The 27,572-nt window shown below is 40.8% G+C and overlaps 2 protein-coding genes across 10 annotated transcripts in view; one reads left to right on the top strand and one right to left on the bottom strand.

Annotated features, from left to right (window-relative positions):
• The first annotated feature begins 1,194 nt into the window (after positions 1-1,194).
• On the top strand, positions 1,195-22,282 carry stat1a (signal transducer and activator of transcription 1a). Of its 7 annotated transcripts, none has more exons than XM_021312969.2 (26): positions 1,195-1,314; positions 3,341-3,468; positions 4,438-4,582; positions 5,747-5,842; positions 5,923-6,009; positions 6,096-6,165; positions 6,234-6,325; positions 7,747-7,898; positions 9,178-9,336; positions 9,423-9,515; positions 10,519-10,578; positions 10,669-10,689; positions 11,629-11,719; positions 12,041-12,082; positions 12,686-12,775; positions 12,851-12,949; positions 13,025-13,160; positions 14,425-14,480; positions 14,565-14,659; positions 14,744-14,883; positions 16,308-16,496; positions 16,585-16,660; positions 19,713-19,809; positions 20,384-20,410; positions 21,019-21,068; positions 21,942-22,282. In XM_021312969.2, exons 2-25 carry the CDS (start codon positions 3,341-3,343, stop codon positions 21,064-21,066), a joined length of 2,289 nt encoding a protein of 762 aa, XP_021168644.1. In that variant the 5' UTR covers positions 1,195-1,314; the 3' UTR covers positions 21,067-21,068; positions 21,942-22,282. The 7 variants fall into 7 exon arrangements, with proteins under 7 accessions (XP_021168644.1, XP_021168646.1, XP_021168645.1 ...); XM_021312971.2 differs by having other exon boundaries at positions 3,338-3,468; positions 5,926-6,009; XM_021312970.2 differs by having other exon boundaries at positions 3,338-3,468; positions 14,568-14,659.
• A 1,772-nt stretch (positions 22,283-24,054) lies between these two features.
• The window catches only part of glsa (glutaminase a), a 32,847-nt gene continuing 29,329 nt past the window's right edge, over positions 24,055-27,572 (bottom strand). For all 3 annotated transcript variants that reach the window (XM_036128008.1, XM_036128009.1, XM_036128010.1), the window contains 3 exons: positions 25,857-25,995; positions 25,721-25,784; positions 24,055-25,609 (listed from right to left, as the gene is read on the bottom strand). In XM_036128008.1, the coding sequence (XP_035983901.1) occupies positions 25,462-25,609; positions 25,721-25,784; positions 25,857-25,995 (351 nt within the window). In that variant the 3' untranslated portion in view covers positions 24,055-25,461. The remainder of the gene's footprint in view (positions 25,610-25,720; positions 25,785-25,856; positions 25,996-27,572) is intronic.

Raw genomic sequence — 27,572 nt, 5'->3', positions numbered from 1 at the left:
AGGCTCTATTACAGCCTAGTGTGCCAAGAGCAGATGTCCTGACTGTTGTTGTCTTCATGGGGGTTTCTGACCCACTAAGTCTTTGTTCTGCTCAAACACTGCCTCTCAGAACCATCACTAAGATTGCTGAAAAGCAGGTTCTCTCCATGTATAAAGTTAAAAAGCTTTAGTTTTAGGATTCTGTGGTAAAACCATGTATCTTTTAAACCGAATGACAAAATGGAGAATCTGCGTTTAGAGGTGAATGAAATGATATCTGTTATGAGGGAAATATGGTTCCTAAATCTGCACTTTATGCTAAAAAGAAAAGCTTTGTTTCCGCCTCTCCTGTCAAACTTTGCCTTTAAAATCAGTTTCTGGAGAGAAATGGATTGTTGAATAAAAGAACTAACACCTCTCAGCCGTGTTGATTCCCATCCTCTGCCCTTGTGTGTCTCATTTGTTTGAATCCGGCCTCGTTATTTCCACTAAAACTGGACGTCTGACATGTTCTCTCATTAATTACTCTATTCAGGATGTGAAGTTCAACTAAATGAGATAAATGGACTTCATGACCTTATGTAAAGTCTCACCTACAGAATATCACTGATCAAAGCAACAAAGTTACAATAAATTAAGTATTTTCCGTAGTTATGTTGTCTAGATGCCAGATTTATGTTTTTTGAAAGAGTCTGATAAATAAAACATTTTATATTCAGTATATTATATTGACAAATAGCTCAGTTCTTATTTATTTAAAGTTTAAAGCAGCGTTTTGGGTTTAAACGTCATTTTGGACACATTCCCTTTTAATTCCACCCAGCCTACACTTTCTCGCTAAGTTTCAGTTTCAGTGCTGTAGCAGTTATGCCTCCTTTCTCTGAAAACACGTGATTTCTCCAGGCTGTTCTCTACACTGCCCTCCCTCCTCCTAGCCCCGCCAATTATCTTATATCTGAAGCTCTAAAAATAATTTTAAATAGAACAATATGTGTCAGAATTATATAAATGTACAACATTTGCCCTAAAGCGCGAGCTGCAATCAATAAAATTAAGTTTGTTCATTAAAAACTCGGGTTTAGATGATGTTATTGTGGACGTGTGTGCTGATTGACGGAACAGCCAGTTTCTCTTCTTCTGATTGGCTATAACCAGAAAGAAGGCGGAACCCGTGGTCCGTTCTCCCTTATGATTGGCTAAGAAGCGTTAGCTGTGGCGCGTCAATAGAAGTAGGTACAGAAGCTGACAGGAGGAGCATTTTTTGTGTGGAAAAGAAGCCTTCGGGATTCAAACCCCATTTTTACAGCGAGTTTGTGTCTTTCCACGGGATAAAAAGTAAGTTTTTTCATCGGTCTGTCACGTCTTCGTCGCACTTTATCAACTCCAAGTGTGTTATTTATCAGCAAAACAAAACATTTGGCTAAGCTAGTAGCTAAAGTTAACAGTTCGAGGCAAGTTAGAGAGCATAAAACATGTCTACTTCCTTCTGAGAGGGTTAATCTTCACAGTGGGGAGTCAGCAGCTGTCATATGAGCGTGAATTAGCAGTTTTTTGGGCTAACATGTCCCACCACCGCCCACCTGTGCAGCTGCTGATGCTAACAGGCAGGTAGGAGGACCAAGGCATGTTAGCTTCTGATCCGCATTAAGGAGCCGCTTCTAAACGATCCGAACCGGATCCGATCCGGTTCCACTTCTAAAAAAAAAAAAAAAAAAATGCTCTGCTCATAGATCCTTTGAATTAAAGTTGGTGGTTTGTGAAACCCTCCAAAAACAATCCAAAAAGAGGCTGTTTTTAATAGTTTACATTGTATTATAGACCACTGATAATAGTTAAGATTAGCCAAACATGGGTTGCAATATTCTACTTTCATGAAATGTCTTTTTTTTATATGTTTCAACCATCAGGTTAATTCTTATAGAAAATACAGATCACTGTAGCACATTGATTATAACCCCTGTCATTACTGTATGCTTTTTAAGATGGAAAAACGATGGAAAATATAGATTTCCTGGGTTAAAACTTGTATTTTTTCTGTATTTAACCTTTATTTAACCAGGAAACATTTCCATGAAGATTTAAAAACCTCTTTTTCAAAGGAGTTTTGGCCAAGAGGCAGCAAAGTTACATATTGAACAGAGATACATTAGATTAAATGAAAGAAATAAACATTAAGGTTCAGGGCCTCAAAGGGCTAAAGCAGCTTTTATTTGAAACAAGCAGAGTAAAAGATTAGACGAGCATAAACATTATTTCACAGGATCATAGTAGAATTAGGAGTGTTGAGGATTAAAAGAAGTGAAATATCCCTTTACCGGAACTTCCGAGTCGTGTTGCACTTTTTAGGTTAATAACACAAACTGCTGTTTTTTATTAACTTCCTCCTGTTAATAATTGTATTCAGTTTTATTCAGTCAGAAGAGTTATTAGTTTAATGTAAAGCAGCTACATTTAATGTTCTCAGCCTGAATTCTCGCTGATCTGATGGCTTTATTATAGCATAAGTTCATAATAATAAGCAGCGTACACTTATAATAACAACAACAAGCTGCCCAGACTGTAATAGAGCATCTTCCTGACGTCATACGTTTAAAATGTTTGTTTTAGATTTCAGTTTCCAATGAAATCTTGAGCTCTGATTTCCTGTAAACTCTTTCTTCCGTGGCCCAAAACAAACAGGTCTGGTGGCATTGCTTTCATCCAAGGTTTTATTTTTTTATGATCTTACAATTCAAATAAAATGATAAAATAAAAATTAACAAAATGATAAAAAGCTCTTTAATTCTGGCTGGATTCTCATTTGTGCGTTTAAAGTTGTTGTTATTGCACAGATGAGCCATTTGCTAAAAGGCTTTGCCTCTCTTTTTGTTAAATTCAAGATTTATATCAATTATTAAAACCCCAAACATGCATTAAAAAAAATTACAACACAAATCTATATTTGTTCAGTTTCCAGTTTAAGCCCCAAATTAATCGCCTGAAGGTCTCCTTTACATAATTTTTAAACACTTTTTATTATTGATATACCTTTTATTTTTAGAGGCAAGTCATTAAGAACCAGTTCTTATTTACAATGGCGGCCTGACAAGTGGAGTAACCACTTAGGAAAAGGGAAGTAGGGCTAAAATAAATACAATACATTAGTAATACATACATAAAACACAACAGACAACCCAAAAATGACTCTGTAGAGAAGCAGATGCAAGTATCTGTGAACAGGGATGATTTAATTGTTTTGAAGGATGAAATTTAAATTAGTCTATCCAGTTTAAGAACATCCTGCAGAGCAAAAGTTTCAGTGGGTTCTGTTGGGTTTTATCCCCTCTGGAGTGCTGATGCAGCGGCTGCTCTTCCCCAGCAGATGGCGCAGTGGTGCCAGCTGCAGATGCTGGACTGTAAGTACCTGGAACAGGTGGACCAGCTGTACGATGACTCCTTCCCCATGGACATCCGGCAGTACCTGAGCCGGTGGATCGAGAGCATCGACTGGTAAGAGATTGCGTCAGCAGGCGGCGCCGGTAACCTCGCCTTCGTGGCCCGGGGTTCTGCTGCTGCAGCTCGACGAGCTCCTGCGTTTGCGTCTAGCTGTTTCTGAGGCAGGTCAGGTTTTACGCTGCCAGTCGACGCCTAATGGAGTAATTCCTAGATGTCTGCTGGTGAAACGAGAGAAAGCGGCTCGGCTCTGAAGGTCCGAAGGCAAACCAGGAGAGGTTATTCGAGTTTGGGAGGCGAGCTTGTTAAAAACACGATGGCAATTAGATCTGTTTCCACCTTTTTATTTTATATATATATTTTTTCTTTTTTTGCTCTGTCTTTTGGGGTCGGTGGGCGGGCGTGGCGTCGTGGGCGCGGGTTTCCCTTTTTCCTTCTTTTTCCCTTTTTTTCTTTTTCTTTCTATTCTTTTTTCTCTTTTTTTCCCTTCTTTTCTCTTTTTTCCCTTTTTTCCTTCTTTTTTCCTTTTCTTTCTTTTTCTTTCTTTTCTTTTTTTCTCTTTTTTCCCTATTTCCTTCTTTTTTTCCTTTTTTCCCATCCCTTTCCACCTTTTATTATAAATGCTGAATGGTAGATTTGCACGAAGCACATGGAAAAATATCCTCACCTACAGAAAATGGTACAAAGTGACGTTTTTAACAGGAAAGGAAAGGGAAAAATATCTATAAACCAGAGAGATTAAATGGTGTTTGGAAGGAAAAAGCTCATTAGTTTAGTTTGAAAGGCCCAAAGTAAACGAGCACAGCCTTCATTTCCAGCACCACCTGCTGCCTTTACTGATCCGGAGAAGATCCGGTTTTTAATATTTCCAATCGTTGCTCAGGGTCGACCCCGTCTGGGTGCCATCGATCGCCTGCTGACGGCAGCTATGAGACAATAAACATGAAACGTTATTATCTACCAGAAGGTTTTTAACTCGTTTCAGTACTAAAAGCCGTTTTCTTCTTTCTGCTGGGTTGCCCTCAGGGACACGGTGGCCATGCAGGACTCGCTGGCCACCATCCGGTTCCACGACCTGCTGGCCCAGCTGGACGACCAGCACAGCCGCTTCGCCCTGGAGAACAACTTCCTGCAGCAGCACAACTTCCGCAAGATCAAGAGGAACCTGCAGGTGGGTGCGGCGTCCGTGACTGGAGCCGGTGTAGGTACCAGATCAGCTGGGGGGGGGGGGCTGCGCTTCCCGATGACGTCATTATATGGCAACTCCCCTCAAACAAACTACATTACGCCCGCGGTCTCCAATTGCTACTAATCAATTTTATTTTGTTAATTTACGGTTATTTTTCTGTAACTTAATCGAGGCATCATTTTGGAATGATTGTGTGGCAGTCTGACAATTTAAATCGGTAATTTTACAGGATCAAAGTTACATCTTAAGAGAAATTTCCTTCCTCCCAATTAAAAAAAAAAAAAAAAAAAAAAAAAGTTGTGAAGGGAAAATAAACCATAAACTCTTTTCATTTTTAATAAAAGTCTGCAGCCATTTTAATTTTATCACGGCATTTATCACTTTAAAATAACGTTTATTCCTCCTTTTTCTACTGATATTATATCATATATGTCGTTCTTTCTGATCACATGTTTTTTATTATTCCAGATGACATTGTGATGAATTTTATTAATTTTTTATTGTAGTATTTGGTATATTTAAGATATATGCTGGATAAATTAATCTGGCTATCCCTTCCGTTTTTGTTAACAATATTCTTCCAAAAATTGAACTGTCAAATATTTTTTTTTTTGTAAAATGGCTTGAATATTTGTTCTGTCATTTTCAGTGTGGTCCTTGTTAATCATTATAGCTAAATATTTTACCTCATTTTTATCAATTAAAGTGGGTTGATTATTTTGAATTGCAAAGATTTCACATTTTCCATGTTCACCTTTTAAGCCTGCAGCTTTAGAGAAAAAAGAAACCGCTAAATTAACTAAATAAAATTGATTTGTTACAAATGCAGACGGCGGGCTCAATGTAGTTTGAGTGGAGTTGCCATAAGGTGACGTCATCGGGAGGCGCAGGGACCACGGAGAATTTCTTCGTAAAAATTGTCCGTTAACAAACCTCAGTCCCGCTCTTGAATAAAACCTATACCCCGCTTTAATTACTTTAGTAAGTTGTCCAGACCTATTACAATATTTTGCATAATTGTCTAAACGTTAAACCAATCATGTATAGTGATGTCATCAGAAGGCGCAGGCCCCCCGAGTCGATCTGGTACCTACACTGGAGCCTGGTGGGCTCTGACTCCTAACGGAGGCGTGTGTCTGTGTGCAGGATCGGTTTCAGGAGGAGCCCCACGCCATGGCCATGATCATCTCCAGGAACCTGAAGGAGGAGCAGAAGATCCTGGCCTGCGCCAAGGAGGCGGAGGTAAAACCCCCGAGACGAAGCTTGTTGTGGAGCTAAGCGGGAAGCCTTGACCTGTAACCCTGTGGCCGTTCTCTACGCAGCAGGAAGGAGAAGGAACCGTGTCGGCCATGGTGGTGGAGAAACAGAAGCTCGATAACAAAGTGAAGGACCTGAAGGACAAAGTTCAGGTGAGACGAGCGCAGATCGGCCCGGTTCTTCCTTCAGTCCGGCTCAAATTAAACCTCATACATTTTGTTTTTATTTGTCCTTTCAGTTCCTCGATCAGATGCTGAAGAACCTGGAGGACCTGCAGGACGAGTACGACTTCAAGATGAAGAACAGAGGTAAGGGACCGGCGGCGGGGTGAGGCGAGAGATTTGTGCAGCAGCTGATCTCTCGTCTCCTATCGCAGAGAACGAGGCCAACAGCCTGTCGCCCAAGGAGCTGCAGCAGGAGAAGTTCCAGATGGCCCGCATGTGCATGGACCTCAAGCAGAAGCGTCAGGTGAGATCACAGAAAGCGGCGCCCGGCTCCCGTGGAGGTGCCCCCAGCAGCTCCTCCAGAGTCCCTGTGTTTTTAGGGCTGCACAATTAATCACATTAGCATCAAAGTTACATCTTAAGAGAAATTTCCTTCCTCCCAATAAAAAATAAAAAAAAAAGTTGTGAAGGGAAACTAAACCATAAACTCTTTTCATTTTTAATAAAAGTCTGCAGCCATTTTAATTTTATCACGGCATTCATCACTTTAAAATAACGTTTATTCCTCCTTTTTCTACTGATATTACTACGTCCTTTCTGATCACATGTTTTTTATTATACCAGATGAAATTGTGACAAAATTCTTCTAAATATTGAGCCAACTGTCAATTTTTTTTTTCTTGTAAAATGGCTTGAATATTTGTTCATTTGTTCAACGGATTTGTTCATTTTCAATATAATCGCAGTTTTTTTTAAAAAAATGCAATTTCCACATCGCAGAGGTCTGAAATATTTGGCTATGTAACAATTAGTGAATCACACGCGTCCTTTAGTGTCAGTAAAATGTCTAAAGCGGGTTTGCTCCACATGGAAGGGAAGAGAGTTTCAGCAGTGAGATGATCTAATTTTATTACTTGTTTTATATGATCAGACTGTTTTACCAGAAACTTTCAGGAATCTCACCACAGCATTAAGTTCTGGTCAATCAGTTTAATACATTGACTTGTTTGTTGGTTCACTTTATGTTCAACAAGGATTGATGTCCAAATCAATAAAAGCTGTTCTCTTGAATAATATTCTGATTAATAAAACCATTAAAAGTTCTTGTTTTAAATACTCCTCTTTTACACTGCAAAAACGGATCTAAAAACAAGCTAAATATTCTCAAAGTTAGTCTAATTGTCCCTGATTTGAGCCAGTAAATAAGATTATTTCCCCCCTAAAATAAGATAATTAGACATCCTGCACTTGAAATAAGATGATGGAGATGAATTGTTCCTATTTTAAGTGGAAACATCTTATTCCATTGGCAGATAGTCTTATTTACCTGCTCAAATCAAGGAAAAATACACAAATTTCACGAAAAGTTTACTTATTTTTAGTTCTGTTTTTGCAGTGTACAAACATCTTTATCTACAGGCCATTTTTGTTGCTTGTGGTTAATGCAGAGAAAAATCTAAATTAAATCGCAATTATGGTTGAAATATATCGTAGTCAGAACGCAATCATTTCTGCTCTGAGTTGAGACGCAGCGGCTCTTTTAGCACCTGATCTACACAGCGATGAAACAGATTGATTTGTTGTTTTGTATACGTTTAAAAAGACATGATAAAGTAAACAGAAAAAATAATCGCATTAAATCGCAATATTAAGATATAAAATCGCAATTAGATTATTTTCTAAAATCAACTGTTTTTTTTTTTTTTTGTTTTTTTTTTGTGGCAGGACGTGGTGACCTTCCTGACGGAGCTGCTGAACCTCACCCACACCTTGATACAGGAGCTGGTGTCCGAGGAGCTGCCCGAGTGGAAGCAGCGGCAGCAGATCGCGTGCATCGGCGGCCCGCCCAACGCCTGCGTGGACCAGCTGCAGAACTGGTGAGGCGCCTTTAACCCCCCCGCCAGAGAAATCTGAGGTTATTTCCCGTAACTCAACTGGAGGAGCGCAGCCAGAATGAAACCACTGGGCCAAAATTCTTAAATCGAAAACGCTTGAGGGCCAAAAAACATAACATAACCAAAAATACTAACCCTGCGCAATAAAATACAGTCGTTTTTAAGAAAAGTTGTTAAGCTGTATTTAGCCTATTTTATGTTATTAAATGAATTCCAATCACATTTTAATGCACCAAAGCCTGCGTTTGAGTAAAAGTTGCCCTACTATAAAATTTAAGCAACTGTAAAAAAGTGTGCTTATTAAAAGTCAAATTTTTTTTTTTTTTAGATTAGATTCAACTTTATTGTCATTACACAGGTACAGGTACAAGGCAACGAATTATAAACAGAATTTTACTGATTTGTCCTATGAATATAATATATAGGTAACTAGTATTGTGAACTAAATTTACAGCTGGATATGTACCGAATATAATATACAGGTGGATATTACTATACATAGAGTTCTTACAGATATGTACAATAGCATAATATACAGATGGTTGTTATTATAACAGAGTTTACATGTACTATGAATATATGTACAGGTGGCTATTACTATAAAATTAACAAATAAAGTTTGGACAGAAGCTATTTAAATTAAAGTGCAGTGGAAGGAAATTGCATATTACAGTTAAAGTACGGTATTGTAAATATATATGTAAACAATTGGTACAACGCAAATGTTTTGTGTTGTACAGAACGTTCAATTGTAAGACTTTTAGCGTATCTATAATAGATTTACTCTATTTAAAAATAAGTCTCCATCTGCCAAGAGCCACCAGCGCTGGTCTGCCAAATCTCTTGATATTCAGTTTGAGGGCCACACAAAATCAGCACAAGGGCCACAAATGGCCCCCGGGCCATGCGTTGGACACCCCCTGATCTAAACCCTTTAGATTCTGCAGAAGCGTCCCGTAGAGTCGACTTGATTCAACGTCATTTAGCCGGTTTTCTTTTTCTGTAATCTCCTAAAAGTGATGTTATTATCCTGCAAAGTTACTTTATTATCCTGCAAAGTTACTTTATTTTCCTGCCAAGTTACTTTATTTTCCTGCCAAGTTACTTTATTATCCTGCAAAGTTACTTTATTCTGAAATCCACTGCAATTCCCTGTAATTCTCAAGCTGTATGCAAACGAAATTTCGTTCTGTACGCACTCTGTGCATACAAAATGACAATAAAGTTTGTCTAAGTCTTGGCCTGGTCCGCCTCCCTGCAGGTTCACCGCCGTAGCCGAGGCGCTGCAGCAGGTCCGGCAGCAGCTGAAGAAGATGCTGGAGCTGGAGCAGAAGTTCACGTACGAAAACGACCCCATCTCGCAGAAGAAGGCTCACCTGGAGAACCGGGCGCTGGAGCTGCTCAAGAGCCTCCTCTCCAAGTACGACGGGTTCGGTTCCTCTCCCGACGTTTCGGCTGCAGCCGGCGCTGAGTTGCCTTCGTTTTTGTTTGTTTTTGTTTTTGCAGCTCGCTGGTTGTGGAGAGGCAGCCCTGCATGCCGACCCACCCGCAGAGACCGCTGGTGCTGAAAACGGGCGTCCAGTTCACCGTGAAGCTCCGGTAAGAACCAGAGAATCCCAAACCGGAACCTTCAGGGCAGAAGAGAAGCTTGTAACAGAGCTGAGGGTTTCGTTTCTGTTTTTATTTATTTATTTTCACAGATCAAAATAGAAACTCAGAATACATCAATAAAATAAAAAAAATTCAAAATGTGATGGAGTGTGACAGAAAACCCCGTAGGGTTTACACCAAAGGTCACACCCCTAAAACGACAAAACATCAGGCAGCTCACACACTGCAAAAACGGACCTAAATATATGTAAAATGTTCTTAAAATGTGTGTTTTTGTCCTTGATTTGAGCAGATAAATGATATATCTGCCAATGGAATGAGAATTTTGACCCCTAAATTAACATAATTAGACATCCTGCACTTCAAATAAGAAGATGGAGATGAGTTGTTCCTATTTTAAGTGCAAAAATCTTATTCCATTGGCAAAACATCTTATTTACCTGCTCAAATCAAGGACAGATTTTAAGAAAGTTTTTTACTTATTTTTAGTTCCATTTTTGCAGTGCATTATGAAAGTCCTTTCATTCAAGAGGGAAAACAGAAAAGACATGTACAGTAACATTATTTTTACATTTTAGCTTTCAGATTTCAGGGAGTCAATATTTGCAAAATCATACATCACTGTCTGTTTTTGGATAACAGTTTTTTTCAAAGACTTTCTACCATTTTATTTCTGAAGATTCCAAATATTTTTCCATATTTATTCCATAGTTTTGCACCACGATGCCGAAAACAAAATCGCACTTGAGTTTTAATACTAATGGTAAATGAAAAGACAAAGCTTGTCTAGTATTAAAAGAATGCACTTGGCAGTTCTTAACAAAGTAATTCTTGAAACTATCAGGAGACTGACCTTGTTCTATAATAAAAACAAAGGTAAAGGTTAAAGATAACTAGGAAATGTACTTGCCCAAACAATATTACAGTATGACAGGTATGGATAGATTAATGAATAATATAAAGTTAACATCACTTTATTGTTCCCGCTCAGGTTTCTGGTGAAGCTTCACGAGTTCAACTACCAGCTGAAGGTCAAAGCCGTGTTCGATAAGTAAGCTCAGCTCCTCTGGACTCGCTCCTCCTCCTCCTCCTCCTCCTCCTCCTCCTGCATCAATAACTCTGTTTTTTTTGTTTCCCACAGGGACGTGACGGAGAAGAAAGGGTACGTCTCCAAACTATTACCACTCGTTTAGCTTTCTTGGTTGCTGCAGAGAGTCCGGCTCGGTCCGGCATCATTTATAAGCGATTTATTCATTAAGCAAACTGCTATTATGATAGTTCCTGCCACTAGATGGCGCCATATCTGTTTATATTTGCAGAGAATAAATTATTTTTCGGCTCAAAACACTATCAAGATAGAGGCTTGGTGTATATAACCTTAGTTTATGACTTTTTTTTAAGCATATAATGTGGCTATATACCTTTTAAACCATATCGCCCATGCCTAATCTGACTCTTAAAACTATTATTTTTTTTCAGCCTGATTATATTAGATTAGATTTTTTTTTTTTTTTTTTGCCACACTTGTTTAAGCAGGGGATTTATTTCTAAAATCTGTTTTTTATTTTCCTGAACCGAGGAGAGTATTTTACACTTTAAAGGTGGGGATAAAAAAAAAGGAGTTTTAAATGATTTTATCACCATCTTCTTTTTTTTTTTTTTTGCTGAAGTTACAGAAACATAATATGTTATCACACTTCCTGTCTAAATCATCTCAGCCTTTTAAGCTCTGATTTGGTGACGTGATGAAACGTCCGCGATTTTTTTTTAAACGAGCAGGAAATGTCTCGGTTTGGCAGAGAACTAGCCTGAAAGACGGAGCTGATCGAGATCAGCAGCTCTTTGTGGCGTCTGCGATAACGAGACAATCATTTTCCTGCTCTGAACATAGTTTCCAGTTTTCTGCAGCTTTTATTTCTGCCGTGCTCAGCTATCTTCACAAAAAAAAAAAAGACGTCTGTAGAGTCAGAGAGCTGAGTGTATTTCAGTCCAGGATGATTAAAGGAAGGACGTGTGCGAACCTCTTAGCAGACGCAGCCTTTTACTTCTGGTTTAAAACATGAGGGGTGGGGGTCTCACTCGTTGCTGCTTCTCCAACCAGGTTTCGCAAATTCAACATCCTGGGGACCAACACCAAGGTGATGAACATGGAGGAGTCCAACGGCAGCCTGGCAGCCGAATTCAGACATCTGGTGAGGAAACTTAACCTTTTTTTTTTATTCATTAAATTGTGTTTTAGTTTGGTTCAAAATAGAAAAATTTGTCAGCAAACATAACATAAAACATCAGCTACTTTAAAAAAAAAAACTTTATTAAATGCACAAAAGGTGCAGAAACACAACAGAATATGAACCAAGTTGCAGTAGTGGTGCTGCCTCCTAGTGGATGCAGAGGGAATTACACTAAGATGCTGATCAATGTGACAAAACCTAGAAACTTTATATTTGGATCGTTATTGTTGGGAGGAAAGTGCCTCTGACTTGAAATGTTTTTTTTTTATCTTCCGTCTGCAGCAACTGAAAGAGCAGAAGCTGGCTGGCAACAGAACCAACGAGGTGAGAAGCCCGGCCCGTTTTAACCAGGCTGATGCTAAATCTTTCTCCATAAAGGCTCCTTTCAAACGGGCCCAGAAAATCTTGTGTTGTTCTCAGGAAACTGGATTATTTTAAGTCAGAGATTCATTAGATCGGACCTTCTCCAGATTTCAAATGTGCCAAAACTGGTCTTCAGTGTGTGAGACCCTGCAGAACCCACCCGGACTCCACCCGCACTGCTAAAATAGAGCTAAAAATAAGAAAATATTTCTTGAAATGAGAGCACTTTTCTTTAATTTGAGCAGGTAAATAGGATTATTTGCCAATGGAATAAGATTTTTGAACTTAAAATAGGAACAACTCATCTCCATCGTCTTATTTCAAGTGCAGTATATCTAATTGTCTTATTTTAGGGGTCAAAATAATCATTCCATTGGCAAATAATCTTATTTACCTGCTCAAATCCAGAAGAAATACATTAATTTCAAGAAACTTTTACTTATTCTTTAGTTATCTTTTTGCAGTGTGTCCGGTCGGTTCTGCAGCTCGGTCCTGTTTCTCCTGCAGCTATGTGTCCGTTTGTCGTTGTTTCCGTCTGACGCGCCGTCCTGCGGTTTCCCCCAGGGTCCCCTGATCGTCACCGAGGAGCTCCACTCGCTCAGCTTCGAGTCGGAGCTGCACCCGAACCAGTCCGGACTCAGCATCAAGCTGGAGGTGAGCCCACGGGACTCGGAGGCAGCCTCGGCCTGCGGGTCGGAGCCGTAGGAGTGACGCGTGTTTGTGTTTCAGGCCACGGCCCTGCCCCTCGTCGTCATCTCCAACGTCTGCCAGCTGCCCAGCGGCTGGGCCTCCATCCTCTGGTACAACATGCTCACCACGGAGCCCAAGGTGAGGACCGGTTCTCCCTCCGTCGGCTCCTCCCCCCCCGCTGCGCCGACGCTAACCCTCCTCTCTGTTCTCCAGAACCTCAAGTTCTTCCTGTCCCCTCCCGCCGCCAAGTGGTCTCAGTTGTCCGAGGTGCTCAGCTGGCAGTTCTCGTCCGTCACCAAGCGAGGCCTCAACCAGGAGCAGCTCAACATGCTGGCGGACAAGCTGCTCGGTCAGAACCCCGACCCACAAACCCGTCCTCACCTTTACCGCCTGGAAAAACTTCTGCTGTTTCTTTTCTCCTCTATTACAACTTTTCATTCTCCTTTATGCTCAAATTTTATGTTTTTTTTATGGTAATTTAATTCATCTTCAATCGTAATAAGTGTTCCCGTTTCTCTTTTTTATTAATGCTATACAGCATTCTCAATTATTGTTTCCTGTTTTTTCTTTATCATTATTCCGTTGGCGTCTAACTACTCCCGCATACTTCAACCGATTTTAACAATTATGGTATCAAAATGTTAGGCTCGTTCCCGGCATGACTGCAATATCTCATGGTTATGCTAACTTTTATACTTTTATACACTTTTTGTGCGTGTTTTTTTTTTTTTTTTTTTTTTTTTGGCTGTTACCATTGAAATCAGTGCAAATTGATACAAATTCCTTCAAATTCTTCACATTCTCCCTATACTTCCAGTTCTTCTAATTGTTCTAATTCTTCAGATTTTACAATTTTTTTGATTTTTTTTTTTTTTTTCAAATTCTTCTTCCAAATTTTTAATTTAATTTTTTTTTTCAAATTCTTAAACTCTTTCAAATTCCCTCACATTTTTTTTTTTTAAATTCCTTCAAATTTTTCAAATTCTTCAAATTCCTTCCAATTTTTCAAATCCCTTCAAATTCTGCAATTTTTTCAAATTCTTCAAATCTGATTTCAATGTTTTTCAGCTATTTTTTTTTTCTCTTCTGCAAGGATCTTCTGCATCTTCTGCTCAAATCATTCTGCAGATTAGCATTCTCACTCGCTGTTACGCAGGAACAGCTTTTTCTAGTTTATCTTTATTATTCTTCCACACCAGTTTTTCATTTAACTTCTTCACCTACAATTGTTTTGCTATTTTAACCGTTCAACTTTTACACTTTTCAAGTCATTCAGGACATTACGGCAATATCTTTTTGTACCATTAGCTCTTATAATCTTTTAAATATCCATCTTTTTCTGCATACATTTTGCCATTGGAAATGTATGGACATCACATAAATTTCAGCAAATTCAGCTAAAACTTTCAGCTTTTTTCACAGCTTCCTACATCTATGTACTTTCAGCTAGAAACTCCATTCAGCATTTAAAATATTCACAAACCCTTCTGCTATCTTCAACTACTTCAGCTATTTTATATCTTTTTTTCGTTTTTTTTTTTTTTTTTTTTTTTACTGGTTAGCCAGCCGCGCTGGTGTGAAAATATGTAAAAGTGATTGTTTTTTGTTCAAAGGAGCCAAAGCTCAGAGGAATCCAGACGGCATGATTCCCTGGACCAAGTTCTGCAAGGTAAGCTTCGACGGTTCTGCGTAGGTTTCTCATCGTGTGGCGCTGGTCCGGCCCGGAGCTCACGTGTTTCCATCGCCCCCTCAGCAGAGCGCCAACGAGAAAGCCTTCCCCTTCTGGCTGTGGATCGAAGGAATCCTGGACCTGATCAAGAGGCACCTACTGTCGCTGTGGAACGACGGGTGAGAGCTGCTCCGGTGCTGCCGCGGCGTCCCCTCAGATTCTTTTTTTTTTTTAAAACTCACCGCATGTGCGTTTCTGTGCAGATGCATCATGGGCTTCATCAGCAAGGAGAGGGAGAAGGGCATGCTGAGCGACAAGTGTCCCGGGACCTTCCTGCTGCGCTTCAGCGAGAGCAGCAAGGAGGGAGCCATCACCTTCACCTGGATTGAGCACGACGTCCACGGTATGGCAGGCAGACATGAGGGTCTGAATCCTGCTCTGCTTCATCTAGAGCAGGCGTGTCCACAGTGCGGCTTGGGGGCCATTTGTGGCCCCTGTACTGATTTCTTAGTGCTACCCTCAGCAAAAAGTGGTATACTTGAAGATATACTTCAGACTATAAGTTGCATTTTTTTTTTTTCATAATTTGGCCGATCCTGTGACTTGTATTTCAAATTTAAATGGTAATTCATATCGACCAGTGTTACGTCCCTTGGCTTAGTCTAGGGGTTATATGGGACGGACATAAATTGAGGAAGAGGACTGAGGAGGCAAAGTTTATCTTTTAGACATTTATTTACTTCTAATTTTACATTATTTACAATTCAGACGGTTAAAACTTCAGGGAGAGCCCAGGCCAACATAAACAAAACAACCCTAATTAGAAAATAAAAAGAAGAACTTACCTAACAACAATGAAAGTAAAATAGTACAAACCTACAAACTAACCTAAACCTAACAATCACTTAAACAAGAGAAAACTGGGGTTAAACCAAAAGGCAGCTCTCCCCTACCAACCCAGTTTGACCAAGTGTACATTAAAAAAAGATGACAAAGGCAGGCCTTTGCACTGGCAAGCATATGTAAGAAGCACTGAGGTGCAGGATCACAGCCTTTAAATAGGACACAGGTGATTGCTGATTGCATTGGACTCTGGAAACCACACCCACATCCTGGAGAAGGTGGAGTCTAGCACAGGACAAAGAATTAGCACAAACAACCAGAAAGAAACCAAGGAGTAAACAGTGGCGTCTATAGCCACAAGAGGGCGCCATAGGCTTGTGAAAACTATCTTGCACCTGTACCACTTAAAAATGAATTGAAACATTAACTTATAGAGGACAAAAACTGCTCACGTTTGTATGTTTCGCTGTTTCAGTCTGCATTTACGCAGCGGAGTGTTGCGTCGTGCTGCTCAAAGGGCCCAGAATGCGACAGAACCCTGTTATCAGAATGTCCGTGAAGCTAATTGAAGCTAGCGCTAGCTTACAGGTTTGTTGTCCTGGCAGGTTACAACGTCGTTGATGCACGTGAGCTTTTTGTTGCTCTCAAACATCTGTCTCGTTCTGTTAGCTTAGCACGTAGCACCATTACAGTCACGGTCTAAATTAGCATAATTCTGACAAAATTCAGCATAACGGCTGTTGAGTTGAAATGCATTGATAACAAACTTGCCGGTTGGAGTTGCTAGCTTGTTATGCTAATTTACCCCATTCAACCACCCAGGTATGTTCCATATTATTCAGTAATATGTGTAATTTAATAAATTGGTTTACCAGATTAAATGTCAGTTTTTAGTCTTCGATTGTGTGAAATAATTGTCTAAATGCGTATAGTGCGGTGCAACTTGTATGTTCCAGCAGATGAATCTTTGTTCTTTCCTCTCAGACAAGCCGGTTTATCACTCCGTGGAGCCGTACACCAAGAAGGAGCTGACGGCCGTGTCGCTGCCAGACATCATCCGCACCTACAAGGTGATGGCTGTGGAGAACATCCCCGAGAACCCGCTGCGCTTCCTCTACCCCGACATCCCCAAAGACAAGGCCTTCGGGAAGTACTACCCCAAACCCTCAGAGAGTAAGACCCAGAGCTGCTGAGCTGCTTCCTTCAGTCTGTTAGAGATCGACCTGATCAGACGCTCATCTAAGTTCTGGTCCCGTTGCAGCTCAAGAGCCGATGGACGTGGAGAGCACGGAGAAGAGCGGCTACATGAAGACGGAGCTCATATCTGTCTCTGAAGTGTAAGCCACACACACATAACACCTAGTTTAGTTTTAGGTAAAAACAGTGAGAGAGCTTTATAAAGCGGGATTTAGGTACATTAAACACCTTTAACCTGTCTTTAACACTGATTTAATATGGATTTAGCCCATATTTAACGCATTTAATAAAGACTCATGACTGCAAAAGTAAGTTTTACATACTTAATAACTTATCTGAAAGGCTTGACTAATTCAAACAATTGAGCTTAAACAAAGTATAGAGTTTTACATCATTGCCTAATGTAATTATTTATTTGTAATCTTAAGTAGTGGATGTATTTATTTCTTTGTTAATAAATTCTATATTTAATTTTTAATAATACTAAATGAGCATCTTTTACAGTAATTATAGGTGGTTGAACAACTGGAGTTTGTATACAGGGAGAAGGATTTGATTTAAATGTGAGGAAAAAGATAAGTGGCATTGATCTAAAACCAGAACAGATTCAGAAAACATGAGAACATCGGTAAAATGTCTCAGTGTACTTGTAGAGTTTTATCCTGGTTTCTGTCCCGGTCCTGTCCAGATTTCATCCTATTATTATTTTTATTAAAATTTTTATTAGCGACTTTGTCTTGATTGGAATGCGTTTTTTATTTATTTACCCCAACATAAGATAAATAGATATGTGTCACTTGAAATAAGATGAAAGTAAGTTGTTCCCATTTTAAGTGCAAGAATCTTATTCCATTAGCAGATCATCTTATTTACCATCTCAAATCAAGGACAAATGAACTCATTTCAAGAAAACCTTACATTTAGTTTCTTTTTTGCAGTGTGTTTGGATTTTCTCCCGGTGTTATCCTGAATGAATCCTGAGTTTTGTTCTGGTTCCACTTGGATTCTGTTTTTATATCCTGATATAATTCAGTCTTATCCTGGTTTGACGTCAGAGAAGCAACTGTCCTTAGCAATCAATTGATTTTGGATTATGAATCGTGGTGTTCCCACAGTGCTTAAGTACTGTTTAGGCAGGACTCCACTACCCTGCTGCACTTCTAAGCACTGTACTACATCTAAAAGTGGCTCAGCACTGTCCTTTTCTGGCTCTGTTCTCTCTTAAGTCAAAGCGTACACTTTGTTTTGTCACAGCACAAAGGAGGCTTAAATTTACAAAACCAGTCTTGTTAAATAGTTTCCAGCATAGAGGAGGAGGTGGAGACAACTTGCTTAGAATGAAGCGATTGAAAATATTAAGATCAGGGTAAGTTTGACACATTTATTTTGTCTCACAGAAACCTGGGTACCAGAGGCCTACGTTAGTATAAATAAGTGAACTTCTGATTATTAAAATTTCCACATTCCCATAACTACAGGAGGAGGAATAGCAACCATCTTTCAGTCTGATGTATTAATTAGTCCCAGGCCATTTAATAAATACAATTCATTTGAACATTTAACCCTCAGTTTCCCTCATCCAAACTGCAGAGCAATAAAACCTCTTCTTTGTTGTTTTGTGTCGTTCAATAGGCCCTCACACTCAGTTTTTAGATCAGTTCTTAGACTTTTTATCTGATTTAGAGTTAAAGACTGACAAGGTTATTATAGTGGGGGGGAGGGGGAGGGGGGGGGGTTAAGATTCATGTTGACACTGAATGTGATAACCTTAATGTAGCCTTTTAAAACTATCCTTGATTCAATTGGTTTTGCTCAAAATATATGCAGACCCACCCGCTTTTGTCTTCATACTTTGGATCATTAACTATGAAGAAATAAGTGTTGCCTCATAACTTTCCTGAGTAGATGACTCATTTGGAGTTGTTTAAAACAGGAGCTAATCATAAAAAAAATGTATTACAATCAATTCATTTTTATAATTAGATTTAATTTTTAATCTGTTTGATTTTGGCCATGGGTGAGACAGTCTGTGCGAAAAGGGATGGGTAACGGTACAGAAGCTGCAGAGAGGTGTGTTAAACTACGGCTCTGCTTCCAGGTCTGGGTTAGGTTCTGTCTACAAAGTCGGTTCAATTAAAGATAAAGTGCCCTGATATGACATTTATTGTTAATTGTTGATATTTAGATAAACAAAATTCAATTGACTTAATTGGCAGAGGAAAGAAAATGTCTCTAAGAAACTTAAATAAAAGTGGTGCCAAAATTGATGCCTGTAAAAATTGCACAGTCGACTGTATATGCATTAAAGCGAAGCAAGGAAAATACATTTTTCTGAGGTACCTGCTTTAATAACCGATGATTTAAAGCAATTTTTCACATTTATATTTCTAGTTTATTGTAAGGAGATGTGCTTATGTGACTATTACCAGGAGATGTTTTAGAAAATACGGTTAATTCAGGACCCCTGATCAAAATAAGAGCTGCTTATAGAAATGGAGTTTTATACCAAGGTCAGTGTAAATTTCATAAAATTACAATTCAGGTGAGATTTGAGCATTTAGAAGACTGCTTGTCTCCATAATTTTACATGTAGGTCAGAAATGGAAGCACAAGGTTCTTAGTCCTCTGTTCTGTAAAGTCTGTAGCACATAGTAAGTAGCTGACTGATTAGGTCTGTCTGTATAACAACCAATCAGGGAACCCATACTTGCTATGCACCCAAGTCTGCACTCATGACGGTACAAAGTTCGCTCCGGAACCTAAACTGTTGTAGAGGATGAACAAAACATTGTATGCTAACGAAAAATAAGCTGTCACGTTTTTAATCATCGTACACAGATGTATAAGGCTGAAATTGCAGCGTGAAATGTTCCTGAATGTGGGGAACTATCTCATCTTATACGTGGTGGCCATCTTGAAGCAAAGGTGTTGCTTAACTCATTCGCAAACAATCTAAAGTATTCCTGGTGTTCAGAGTAACTAATGTTGCGGTAATGAGGAATTCTGCAGAAAATGCATTAAAAAAAGCAAAGATAATCCTTTCTATATCAAATGTCCTCTTTGTGTGTTTTAGAACCAAATATCGTCTGCTTTGATACTTTGTTCATTTATGAAATTATGTTTTCGGTTTACAAACCCTTTCTGCTTGTGATTGAGTTCGCTAACCAGCATGTTGTTGGTGCTGTGCCGCAGACATCCGTCCCGACTGCAGGACAACATGATGCCCATGTCTCCTGACGACTACAAAGCCTTGGAGCGCTACGTCAGCCCCCGAGACATCGACGCCGTGGTGAGTCCTGTCGTCCCTAACAGCTCTGAGCTTCACTAACCTACAGACGGCTGCTAAAACTGCCGAGTCAGGGAGGTTCACAGCTTTATTCTGCAGCTCACTCGTCAGAATCTGATCCCCCCCTCAAATCAAAGACACCTTCCCTAAGGTGACCAGATTTCTCTAATAAAATGGAGGTCTCTGATTTTTGTTAAATCAGGGTGCATGGTGACACTGACAGCGGCAGGATAGGGTAAATACCGCTTTCTGCAATAAGCATCAGGACGATGTCGTCATCAGACGGGCCGCATGAAAATCGCTTCGACTCGTTGATTTCTCACATGTTTAAAGTATCTTGTAATGATGCGACGTATAGCTCACACTGGAAGGCTGCAATTCCTCTCCCAGACAGCAGATGTCCCTGCAGGGGAGCTGCTAGGATCTAGATGTCCCTGACTCTAACCATAGCTGCTGTAGCGATGTACTCACCTGGAACTCACCTGTCTTGACTCCGCCCCCCCGATCAAGTGTCTGTCCGTTTCCCTCTATCTGGCTCTGAATCTGTCTTCTTCCTGTCAATCGCTCTGTTTTCTAGTTGGATCTACACGGTTTGGTTCCCCAGGTAAAGTCATCATGGCGCTCAGGTCCGCATGTTGTGTAGCTCCAGTAGTTCTGCATGGTCCCGTCCCCCCCCCCCCCCCCCCCAAATACACACCACCAGTAATAAACTGTGATAGTTGGGTTTAGTGACGAAAATCAAAGGGGAGATGACACCAGAAACAAAGCTGGTGAATTTTGATTAGATTAGTTTAATATTTTCTCTTCATTTTCAGATTTATTGTGTTTTAAATCAATGTTGGGACTGGTTTCAGCCTCTCTGGTCTGGTTCTGGGTGGGTGCTTTTTGTTCTGGTTCCAGACCGATTGCCTGGGCCCCAGTTTGGGGCTAAAGAAGCTCGACACAGAACTGGTCGAAGCCGTTAACAGTAGAGTTCTGGTCCGACGGCACCACTCTGACAGTTCTGGTGTCGTCTTCTTCTTGGTAAACGGACCGAAGGATGGGGAACCTTTTTTTTGACGTGAAGAACTAAAAGCATGCCTCTCCCTCCCTCAGCTTAACCTAACATAGAAAAGCCCCAACCGTTTGGACTGAGCCTGCATGAACCGTTCCTGCATGCTTGGTTCTGCTTGGACCCATTATCAGTGTCTCTAAACAGACCTTTGCTTGCAGGAGCAAGATATGAGCTGCAGCTTTGAAACTTCTAACTTCTTGTTGTAGATGTAAGTATAGCAGAACCAACTGTGTTGTCTTCTACTGATGTGACGTTCTCTGGGTCAACGTCGGGTTTTTTATCCGAGCTGCTCTTAGAACTTCAGAACTGTCTGCATTTTTTTTTTTTTTTACTTCGCTTTATTCATGTGCAGTGATGTGAGGAATGAAACGTGTTTAAATCTAATGCAAAGGTACGACTGCGACCTGTAGAACCAAGAAAACCTGCCTGGCGGTACAGAGTAGGCAGAAGGATCCCCAGAAGCGACACATCAGTCTAAAGAATCAGATGAGAGAAAGTTATTGACATCTGTGAGTCTGGAGGGGGTTATTAACATTGTTTCTTAGGCTTTGGAGTCCAGAGAACCTCTTAGAACCGTTCTCTATGCATGGAGAGAACATGGAACAGTGGAGAACCTTCCCAGGATTGGCTGACCCACCAAAACTACTCCAAGAGCTCATCAACGCCTCATCCAGGAGGCCCCAGAACAACATTTAAAGCTCTGCAGGCATCCATGTCCAGAACCTGTTCTGACCCAGAAAGAATGCAAACATCCCATCTCACATTTACCAGAAACGTCTCGATCTCTCAAGATTTCTGGGGAAATGTCCTGCGGACCTTTTTATGGACGGTGTGTGACTCGTTGCAGCTGGTTTAGAACCGACGGGGTTTAGAACATCCAGACACGGAGGTGGTCTGGGCCAGCTTCAGAACCAGGACCACCAGCTGTAACTGATGGGTTTATTGTTGATCAGAGGTTCTAGGCGAGGAACTGTGAACGATCCACGTTAACTGAACCGGTTCTTCTGAACAATGAATGTCTTTTATTTTTATCTCCTCTGTGAAGAAAAGTCAAACTAACGGGTTTTTGTCGTCTCCACAGATGAGTTCAGACTTTCAGGATGAAAGCTGAAGACGTCTCCCTCTGCTGCTGTTCCTGCATCCGTCTTTAAGGCTCCAAGCCAACTTCCCTCCTGGTGGTTCTGCCCGTACGCTCTGTGTTCCCTCATCATGTTCAGGTTCCTCTAGTTGGGTCATCTAACCTCATTCACTCTGCTGAGGACTAACAGAACTCAGTTTTTACCTGTTTTTATTTTCTATGATGAAATGTGACTCTGCATGCCATGCCGGCCTTTAAATGTTTTAATTCTGAGGTTCTGGACTAGTCCAAAAAGTGTCCAGATTCAAAGAAAGTCTATTTATATTTATGTAAACATGAAATAATTTACTGAGGAAAAAATAAAGTCTTTTTCTGTAAGAACCGGGCTCCTGGTGGTTTGAAGAGCTTCAGTGGGTTCATGAAGCAGAGCCGTGGGAGGAGACTCTGCAGGTGATGATCTGTGGAGCAGAACCAAGAGCCTTCAGACCAACCAAGCACCTCCTGATCAACCCTCTTCCTCAGCTGGAGCCTTCAGCTTCCTGCTCCTTCATGGAATTTTTTTTTTTTTTTTTACCAAAATCTTTCACTTTTACAAGACAAATGGCGCCCGAGAACCCTTTCTAGTGTGATGAGCAGTGGCTCAGAGGAGTAAGAAGTGAGCTACAGAGTCACAGGTTGCAGGTTCGCGTCCTGAACTAGACCAGTTTTACCTCCATTTTCGCTCTAATGAAAGCAAAAAGTAGCAAGATGCCCTCTGGAATCGAACCTGCGACCTTTAGATAACAGTAAGCCAACCAGCATGTCTTCTTACTCCCTGAGCTACTCGCTCATCTACAAAAATATCCACGTTTCTCGTATTTCACTAAAATTTCAGGGTGTTTCTACATAGAGAGGCGTCAACATCTCAAAAAGGGGCGTGGACATCCCAAAAAGGGGCGTCGACATCCAAAATCTTCATCTCCTCCTGGAAAACAGCCCAGCAGGTCCAACCAGAACTCTGAGCAGCTGGGTTCTGCTCCACAGCTTCTTCTCTGGCTTCACTTCAGAAGCAGGTTTCCCCTCAGAACATAAAGAACTGGATTTTTTCCTTTCGGAAGGATTCATTTCTCCCAGTCCGTCCTCACATGGTAGAAATGGTCCATTTTTAAAATGATCCAATTTACTCTTAAAATCTTTCCATCCAGTACATTGAGTTTGAAGCCTGGGAAGGTCCAACACCGCCCAGAGCTCTGATTCTGGTCCAGTTCATGAAATGGAAATAAAATAGGTGGATATTTGCAAAATATTGAAGAGCTGTTCACCTTGTGAGGAAATAGACGTGTTGAAAAGGAATAAAAGTCCAATTTAAATCAATTTGCAATAGTTATGCATTTAAAAAAAACTTTGAATAAGCACTAAAACAAGAGTTCTGAAACTTTTCAGCCCGCGGGCCTCAGAATAACAGCCCCAGAGACTGATGACCCACAGGTGGGACATAGATAGAAATGAGAATCAAATTATAATAGTAATAGATTAAAGTCATAAAATAAAAAAATAAAAAAACAGTCTTCCCCCTATGCTAAAATTAGGAGTTTTGCACATCTTGTAAAGTTTTACTTTGGTTTCGGTTTCACAAATAGGAAAATATTTAATCTTTTTAGCACATTAGCAAAAAAAATCTTACATCCCCCACTTTGGAAAACCGCTGCACTGAAATATACAACAGGTTTCATTTTTAATACATTTGCACAATGCAAAAAGGGAACTTAAAGTAGGTAAAATCCTCTTGAATGAGTGTATTTTTCATCGATTTGAGCTGGTAAATAAAATAATTTGCTAATGGAATAAGATTTTTGCACTTAAAATAACAATTCATCTCCATCATCTTATTTCAAGTGTAGGATGTTAATCTTGTTTTAGAGGTAGAAATTCCATTGGCAAATAGTCTTATTTAGCTGCTCAAATCAAGGAAAAATAAACTAAATTTAAGAAATTTTACTTTTAGTTCCCTTTTTGCAGTGCATCAACATAATGCAAATATAAAATAATAAAGTCCTAGAAGCCATAAAGGTTTTTCTAAACTAAAACAATAATAATAGTAGTAATGATAATAACAATGAAATTAAACGGCATGCAGTTTGTTTTCCATTATTTTATTAGATTTTTTTTCGGGTGTACATAAATATATCTCACTGAGGTGTGGTGCCATAAATACACATAAAGAAGAAGAAGCAGAACAAACACGGTACATTCAGACAGCTGCAGCAACACAAACAGAACGTCACACAACTCAAGGCGCTGCAGCTCAGAGTCCGCTCTCATCGTCCATCGCCTCCTGCTGCAGCGCTGTGCTTTTTAACCACCAACCCATGGAGAGGCTGGTTCTGACCCGAGGACTGGAACGCTGCACAGGTTGTTTGGGAACCGAGTTAAGAAGGAACACAGGAGAGCGTCTGCAGGGCTCTTCAGATACGACCGAAGGTAAAAACAATCTCGGGGTCCTGAGACGAACAAGTCCCCTTCACACACACACACACACAGACAGACTTACTATCGTTTGCATTGAATTCCATTAATTTTCCATTTCTTTCTAAGGCCTCAACCTGACCCAAGCCTTAAATCAATTCAACTTTATGGGAACCTCAGGGTCCCCATAAAGTTGGTTGTGAAGAGTGGGTCCCCACCACTATAGCTAGACAAGGCCGTCCACACACACACACACACACACACACACACACACACACATCCTTGTTTTAAAAACTTACTCAGGACCATACCCTGACTTCCATTCATTATGGCCTAATCCTTAAGCCCTGGGCCAAAAAAGTGAGAACCAGGAAAAAAAGACTCACTTTACTAGTAAAATGCGCAAAAAATTTTCCAACTCACCTACAAGTGTCAAACATCATCAGAAAGATCCTGATTGTTCTGATCTGTGACTCTAAGCAAAGAACCGTGCCATGTTTAAAGGCCCAGTCTGACTTAATGCTGCCTAGTTTGCTGTTTTTACCTGGATCAGATAGGCTGGATAAAACCCAGCTGGTTCTGGTTCTGGTCCTGAGGGAATGGGCTCCATGCAGTCTGGTGGTGTCACCTTCGATATGTACAACCCGCTTCTTTCGCCTCCATGATTCGTAGAGAGGAGCTGAATAAACCCGACAGGAAGGAGTAAAAAAAACCAACAGACAGCTTGGAGCTTAAAGATGAACAACGACGACGTTTAGAAAGTTTCTGTAAAACCACTGGAGACTAACAACAGAGCTACAGCTGAACATATTTACACCCAGAACATGAATGGGTTCCGGATCCACCAGGAGGAACACAAACATCCACCGGGAGTCACACCCCGACACTCAGGAACGTTTAAAACAACGGACTGACATCCTGCTGCTTCCGGTTTTCAGAATAAAAGCCCTGCTTCAAACTCTCTCATTCGTGATTCGACCCAGACGAGAACAGACACTACAGACGACAGGGAGCTCTGATGGTGGAGGAAGCTGTGAGATGCTGCTGGGGTTGTTGAGTGCCGAGGATCACGTTTCGATCACAGCATGCCGTCCAGGTTCTTCTCGGCGCTCTGCTTCTCCACAGCGGTGTCCTGCGGGCTGTACTGGTTGTGGTAATCTTTGAGGATGGTCACCACGTCGTGGTGGCCGAAGTGCACGGCCTCGTCCATCGGCGTGTTTCCCCACCTGCAGAGGGATCACGCAGGAAGCAGGTCACGAAGTGGTAAACTTTAAGGGAACAAGAGAAGGTTCCAGACTGCAGGAGTGCCTGAAGCTCCTGTAGATGATGTCCTGTACCTGTCTTTGGGGACGGGGTTGACCTTACAGGCCTCCAGCAGGAAGCGAACCACCTCGGCGTGACCTGAAACGCACCAGCAGAACATCAGCTCCCAGAATACAAGACACCAGGTTCTGCTTCCTGTCCGGCTCCCACCTTCAGCAGCCGCAACGTGTAACGCCGTTCTGGAGTCGTAGTCCCTCTGCTCCATGTCCATGGAGGACAAAGCGAACCTGCGCAGGGCGGAGACGTCTCCGGTGTACGCTGCAAACAGCAGGTTGATGACAGACTTCACCTGGAGATGAGGAGGAGAGAACCAGTCATCCAGCTGCATCATGGCTACTCAAACATCCAAGCTTTACCACCTTAAATAAACATAAATCATACATCAAAATCTTTATTTATCATTAAAAGTCCGATAAGTTACAGATTCAAACCTGACAAGTTACGGCTTCACACCCTGACAAGTTGCAGATTCAAATCTGACAAGTTATAGATTCAATTCTGACAAGTTATGGATTCACACCCTGACCAGTTACGGATTCACACCCTGACCAGTTACGGATTCACACCCTGACCAGTTACGGATTCAACCCTGACAAGTTACGGATTCAACCCTGACAAGTTACAGATTCAATTCTGAGAAGTTATGGATTCACACCCTGACAAGTTACGGATTCACACCCTGACCAGTTACGGATTCAAACCTGACAAGTTGCGGATTCAACCCTGACAAGTTGCGGATTCAACCCTGACAAGTTACGGATTCAACCCTGACAAGTTACGGATTCAACCCTGACAAGTTACGGATTCAACCCTGACAAGTTACGGATTCAACCCTGACAAGTTACGGATTCAACCCTGACAAGTTATAGATTCAACCCTGACAAGTTATAGATTCAACCCTGACAAGTTATAGATTCAACCCTGACAAATTGCGGATTCAACCCGGACAAGTAGCGGATTCAACCCGGACAAGTAGCGGATTCAACCCTGACAAGTTACGGATTCAACCCTGACAAGTTACGGATTCAACCCTGACAAGTTACGGATTCAACCCTGACAAGTTACGGATTCAACCCTGACAAGTTACGGATTCAACCCTGACAAGTTACGGATTCACACCCTGACAAGTTACGGATTCACATCCTGACAAGTTACGGATTCACACCCTGACAAGTTATAGATTCAAACCTGACAAGTTACGGATTCAAACCCTGACAAGTTATAGATTCAAACCTGACAAGTTATAGATTCAACCCTGACAAGTTATAAATTCAAGCCTGACAAGTTATAGATTCAAGCCTGACAAGTTATAGATTCAAGCCTGACAAGTTATAGATTCAACCCTGACAAGTTATAGATTCAACCCTGACAAGTTATAGATTCAACCCTGACAAGTTATAGATTCAAACCTGACAAGTTATAGATTCAATCCTGACAAGTTATAGATTCAACCCTGACAAGTTATAGATTCAACCCTGACAAGTTATAGATTCAATCCTGACAAGTTATAGATTCAACCCTGACAAGTTATAGATTCAAACCTGACAAGTTATAGATTCAAACCTGACAAGTTGCGGATTAAAGCCAGACAAGTTGCGGATTCAACCCTGACAAGTTGCGGATTCAACCCTGACAAGTTGCGGATTCAACCCTGACAAGTTGCGGATTCAACCCTGACAAGTTATAGATTCAACCCTGACAAGTTATAGATTCAACCCTGACAAGTCAGGGTTTCCCGCAGCGCTATGTTGGCGAGGCGGCCGCCTCGCCAAACTCACGCTACCGCCTCGCCAACATTCCAAAAAAAAAAAAAAAAAAAAAAAAAAAAAAAAAAAAAAAAAAAAAAAAAAAGTGACGCTAACACGC

Source organism: Fundulus heteroclitus, chromosome 24 (genome assembly GCF_011125445.2).
Source record: "Fundulus heteroclitus isolate FHET01 chromosome 24, MU-UCD_Fhet_4.1, whole genome shotgun sequence".
NCBI lineage: Eukaryota > Metazoa > Chordata > Actinopteri > Cyprinodontiformes > Fundulidae > Fundulus > Fundulus heteroclitus.
This window is presented reverse-complemented; position numbering and strand designations above follow the sequence as displayed.

What these genes read in the sequence shown, in the direction of transcription:
- stat1a (XM_021312969.2), top strand. Translation starts at nt 3,341, where the DNA reads ATGGCGCAGTGGTGCCAGCTGCAGATGCTGGACTGTAAGTACCTGGAA. An exon ending in GTCAAAGCCGTGTTCGATAA is followed by an intron (nt 10,579 to 10,668) that starts GTAAGCTCAGCT and finishes TGTTTCCCACAG; the next exon opens with GGACGTGACGGAGAAGAAAG. An exon ending in CCTGGACCAAGTTCTGCAAG is followed by an intron (nt 14,481 to 14,564) that starts GTAAGCTTCGAC and finishes TCGCCCCCTCAG; the next exon opens with CAGAGCGCCAACGAGAAAGC.